At 53.5% G+C, this 5,099-nt stretch overlaps 1 protein-coding gene across 1 annotated transcript in view; it reads right to left on the bottom strand.

Annotated features, from left to right (window-relative positions):
• Positions 1-588: 588 nt before the first annotated feature.
• Positions 589-5,099, bottom strand: part of dag1 (dystroglycan 1) — a 21,266-nt gene continuing 16,755 nt past the window's right edge. Inside the window, exons 3-4 of the mRNA XM_008408248.2 lie at positions 3,659-4,117; positions 589-2,847 (exon numbers count right to left, since the gene is read on the bottom strand). Of these exons, the coding sequence (XP_008406470.1) occupies positions 1,042-2,847; positions 3,659-4,117 (2,265 nt within the window). The 3' untranslated portion in view covers positions 589-1,041. The remainder of the gene's footprint in view (positions 2,848-3,658; positions 4,118-5,099) is intronic.

A 5,099-nucleotide genomic window follows, 5' to 3' on the forward strand; every position in this document is an offset into this window, starting at 1 on the left:
TGGTTTAAACTGGTTTAAACTGGTTCAAATTGGTTCAAACTGGTTTAAACTGGTTTAAACTGGTTTAAACTGGTTCAAATTGGTTCAAACTGGTTCACGCCGGTTCAAACCGGTTCAAATTGGTTCAAAGTGGTTCAAGCCGGTTCAAATTGGTTCAAACCGATTCAAACTGGTCCAAGCCGGTTCAAACCGGTTCAAACCGGTTCAAACCGGCTCTAACTGGTTCAAGCCGGTTCAAACTAGCTAAAACTGGTTCAAACCGGTTCCCACAGGATTCCAGTCATCGATCTTTCTGCCTGGTTTCTCTCGTCTCAGAGGACCGGACTGAAAGTTGTGGCTGATTTGTCTTGTAGAAAAACAGGAATAAAAAAAATCACCTGTTAATATTTTGAAGATAATTCTCTCTCCCACTTCGCTCCACCAAATAAAATCTTCCAGACGAACAGTGAACTTAAAACCGACAAAACAAACGATTATTCATCTCTACCTTGTTATTCTCAGCTAGACTTTGTGAATAAGAATAAAAACAGACAAACCGAGTTAAAAGGCAAACCATTATGAATCCCAATAAACACACACACACACACACCTCGGCCTCCCTTCGATCGGAGAGCTTGGGGTCGGGACGAGGATCCGATGCCTCAGAAGACGTGTGTGTGTCTGGTGACGCTAGCAGGACACAACGGCTGTTAGGCAACGCTTCGCTTCAGTCCAGTGAAAAATAAAAGTTATCGGGAAAAAGGAGAAAAGTCAAATCCAGTTCTCAAATGTAGAAAAAGCTGAAATGCTGAGAGGGAGAGCAGGTCTCCCGGTGGTCTCCTCTGGGTTGGGTCAGCGGCCCGCTGGGATCAGAGCGCGGCGGCTACCACAGAACCAGTAGTCCCTCAAAGCCGTTGCAGACCCCACCCAGACCGTCGCCTCCGTTGTTTTGGAACTTTAGCACCTCTTGACATCACTTCCTGTAAAAGTCCAGACAGAAACAGCAGAAACCAGCGCAGTTCCTGGAGCCTCCCTCCGCCGTGAGGGGAGGGCAGCCGGGCCTTATGGCGGCACGTAGGGGGGCGGCGACCTGTACGGGGTCATGTTCTTTGGACGGGAGCCCTTCCCCTCCTGGGGAGCCGTGAAGGGAGGAGGCGGCTGGTAGGGGGGAGCGTTGGGGTCTTCGTCCCGCAGGGCGGTGTACTCCCCCAGCATCTCCTGGTTGAGGGGCGTGGTCTCTGGGCTAGCCATGTTGGGGTACTCGGGGGGCGGCAGCGGCGGCTTCTCTTCCTGGAGAATCAGCGGCATGCTGGAGGAGGGGGGCGGCTTGGAGTCGTCCAGCTCATCGGCGAAGATGATAGGCACGCCCTTTTTGATGAAGGTGGCCTGATCCTCGATGGTCAGCTTGCCCCGCCGCTTCTTCCTGTAGCAGATCATGGCGATGATCCCTGCGATGAGCAGAATGGCCGCCACCACCACAGCAGGGATCACTGTGTGAAGGTAGACGTCATCAGTGCTGTGGCGGGTCGACCCCAGGCCTGGAGTGACCATGGACGGTTCTGGGATGTCGACCTCTGCTGGCGGGATGAAGGAGTACGTCCGGCAGCTGGCTCTGCCTCGCACCTTCACCTCCAGCGGACTGAAGTCCGGCCCCATGTAGTTCCTAAACTTCTGTGTGGGTCTCCCGTCGGCGTCTCCGAGCGTCCGGCTCATGTTCCTGAGCTGCTCCTTGGGACACAGATGCTGCGGCAGGCTGGTGTTCGTCCATTCCACCACGATGGAGCCTTTGCTGACGTTCCTTAGGCTCACTGTGCTGCTGTTGCGGTCGCCCAGAACGTAGGCCAGCTTCTTGACCAGCAGGATCTTCTTGTGGATGTTGTTGGTGATTAACCGCGGCTCTCCTTCAAAGCGGGCCGTGAAAATGACCGGCGTTTTGTCATTGGCAGGCCAGCGGTTTACTTTGACTTCAAACGCGTCGATGGCGTTGCGGCCTCCTTTGTCGGTTGCCTGCATAAAGTACTCGTGCTTCCCGAGGTGCTGAACATCCGGCAGGCCGTACAGCAGCTGGCTGGTGGTGTTGAACTGGATCCAGGACTCCTCTCCAACCACATCCTTGTGGTTCTGTTTCAGAGACAGGCGGAGCTTGTCTGTGGTTCCGTCCTCTTTGTCGAAGAAGGTATCAGAAGGGATTTTAACCTCGAAGTATGTTCCCACCAGTGCAACGACCTGATCAATGGGGTTCCTCAGCACCGGCTTCTTGTTGTTTGGGTCGTCGATGACGCCAGGTGACGGTGTGCTGGCTGTGGGGGCCTTGGGTGGGGGGGTCTTCGGGGTGGTGCTGGGTGGTTTCCTGGGTGGTTTTTTGGGTGGGATGGTGGGCGTGGCGGTGGGCTCTACAGGGATCTGCCTGGACATGGACGGCTGAATGGAAACGGTGCTGGTGGTCACTACGACCTTGGTCGGCTGAGGCGGGCCCAGGGTCGGGGTGTGGGCGATGGGGTCACGGATCCTGATGGTAGGCTTCCCCGGCAGAGGCACCGGGCCCCGAACCGGAGGGGCAGAACTTTCTGTGGGTGCAGCGATGGAGGGAGAGGAGAGGGTCGGGACGATCCTGACCGGAGGCTCAGCCGCCGTGGTTGGAGGAAGAACGGCCAGGACGGGCGTTGGAGTGTTGTTCAGCTGCCTTCTCACTCGCTTTGGGACTTGTGGCTTCTTGTTGGCTATGTGCCATCCCACCACGGGGTACCCCAGCCTGGCAGACATGGACCCGTCTTTAGCTGGACCCTGGACACTGTTGATGTCTGGAACGGTGGCCCGGTCCAGGAAGCAGCCCAGCTTCCATGACAGAAGAGCTCCATTCTCCACCACCTGAGAAACAAACACACCGATGAAGCCGCTGCGTTTCTGTACGATTCAGCGAATAGTTTGATTGTTAAAGAGGAGAAAAACAGCAGCTGGCCATTCTGTAACACTAGATCAGCTCTGATGGCTGATGTGAGGACTCTGTTTATGTTTGCAGTTTGATTTCTGCAGCAGCTCCTGAACCCTGGAGAAGCTCTGTGTGAAATATTAGGCTGAGTTTTAGGCCTGCTGAGGAACTCAAGTCTTTTATGACCTGAAAGGTAAATCCTGTGGAGTTTCACTCACTTACACTCAGGAAAAATGGTGTTTTGCAGATATGGCAGCTCGAGTTGTTGTGGTGACAAATCACATTTTTTATGTTTGTGTGGGGAGAACAGATGCATGTGAATTATTTACTAAGATGTTTCAGAAAGTAAAGGAACCGTTTTGTTCTGGCTTGTTGTCGGACGATAATCTGACCAGCTGGTGAAGATGTGAAAACATCCAGACGAAAACTGTCTGAGATGGAAGCAGCAAACGGAAGGCTGGGAGGAGAAGCAGATTGTTGTCTTGTTAGCATCGTTAGCTAACAGGAGAAGCTGCCATCCTATTAGCTAACGACGCCAACAGGATCTTCTCCCGTTAGCGTCGTTAGCTAACAGGAGAAGATCAACAGCCTGAAGCTCAGAGGTTGATGTGACTGAACCTCTAAATGTCAAGTGAAGAAGAATAAACGGTAAATATATTAATTATGCACAGAAACCAGGAGAAATTATGAATAAAAGTTAAACTTTACGTGTCTTTGTTAGCTTACGGCCAACCATGTTTATCTGCTGACCTTCTTGGCGTTTCCTGGCCCGGCCATGAAGGCCGACATGTCGAACAGCCGGTTGTTGACCACTGGCAGCATCTTCATGCCCTGCAGCTCCACGCCTGAGAAGCTCCTCATCCGGTCCAGCAGCTCCACCCGCTGCGCCGAGCTCATCTTCGTCAGATCGGCGTCCAGAATCACCGTCAGCACCGTGACCGGCTCCTCGTTGCTACACACGAAGGGCTGGACGGGATCCTCAGCCGCCGCCGCCGGGCCGGACAGCGGCGCCGACGGGTCGCCGTCAAAGTGGTCGTCCGGGTGAACCTCGATGGAAAACTCCTCTGAGGAAGAGGAAGTGTGGTTGGAGATGGTCACAGAGACGTAGTGGACTCCTTTGTCCTCCTCCAGAGGGAGCCCCCGCAGGACGCTGCTGCCACCGTCCCAGTGCAGCCAGGCGGGCAGCGAGTCCTTCCCCACCTCCGTCACCTGGAGACAAACCAGAGAGCAGGAATGAACCGTCGATCCAGGATTTGGAACATTTGGGGATCACTGGCGGGGAACGGTGATAAAGACGGGAGATTTACACTTTGGTTACCATGGCAACACAAGTTATCGATGACTTAATGTAAAGTCGACTAATAATTAACTGATAAACAGCCATTTTTTGGGCCTCTGTCTCTTTAAGAAGCTCCTGCTCTTCCTGAAGCTCCAACTCCAGGAAGTCGTCCCAACATGGCTCCTCTGTTAACCCTTTAACGTTTTCACCAGCACTGAGCAGCAGCTGCTAGAACGAGCTCAGCAGCTCCACCAGCTGTTTGCTAATTGCTGCTGGCTAGTCTGGAGGAGCCGAGTGGGTTAGCAGCTGCGCCTCGAGGGCGGGGCTAGGTCCTCCCAGGGGTCTGTACAGTTTGAACGGCCATCTTTCCATATCAAACCAAGCAAAACTCGTGATAATGTGGTGAATTAAACATCTGAACCGTTTCTTCAGTCAGCTGAATTACAGAAACACATGAATGCATCTTGCATCCCACACTGGACATCGTTAGTCCTGCTCCTCTTCCTCATATGCAAACACAAACGAAGAGCTGAGTCGTTATTTAAATGCGACTAAAATTAAAATGAGTCGGTCAGTTATGAGGCTGAAGAGGGGAAATGGATCACCGGGGCGGGACAACGCAGAGATAAACTCAGAAACAAGAGCGAGTCCCTCCGCCCCCCACCCACAGATTAATGCTGCGGCTAATAAATCCGGTTAATAAATTATGCAGCGATCTGCTCCCAGGATGCATCACTGCGGCTGCAGCAGGATCACGAGAAGCAGACAGAGAGACGGAGCTCCAGGTTCTCATCAGGTCCTCGTCTCCTTGTCCAGGAGACGGCAGGTCCTCTGACAGGAGACAGGCGTCCACGTCTGCTATCAGGACGCTGCTCCACCCTCTGCTCCACCCTCTGCTCCACCCTCTGCTCC

This window comes from Poecilia reticulata, linkage group LG5 (assembly GCF_000633615.1).
Source record: "Poecilia reticulata strain Guanapo linkage group LG5, Guppy_female_1.0+MT, whole genome shotgun sequence".
Lineage (NCBI taxonomy): Eukaryota > Metazoa > Chordata > Actinopteri > Cyprinodontiformes > Poeciliidae > Poecilia > Poecilia reticulata.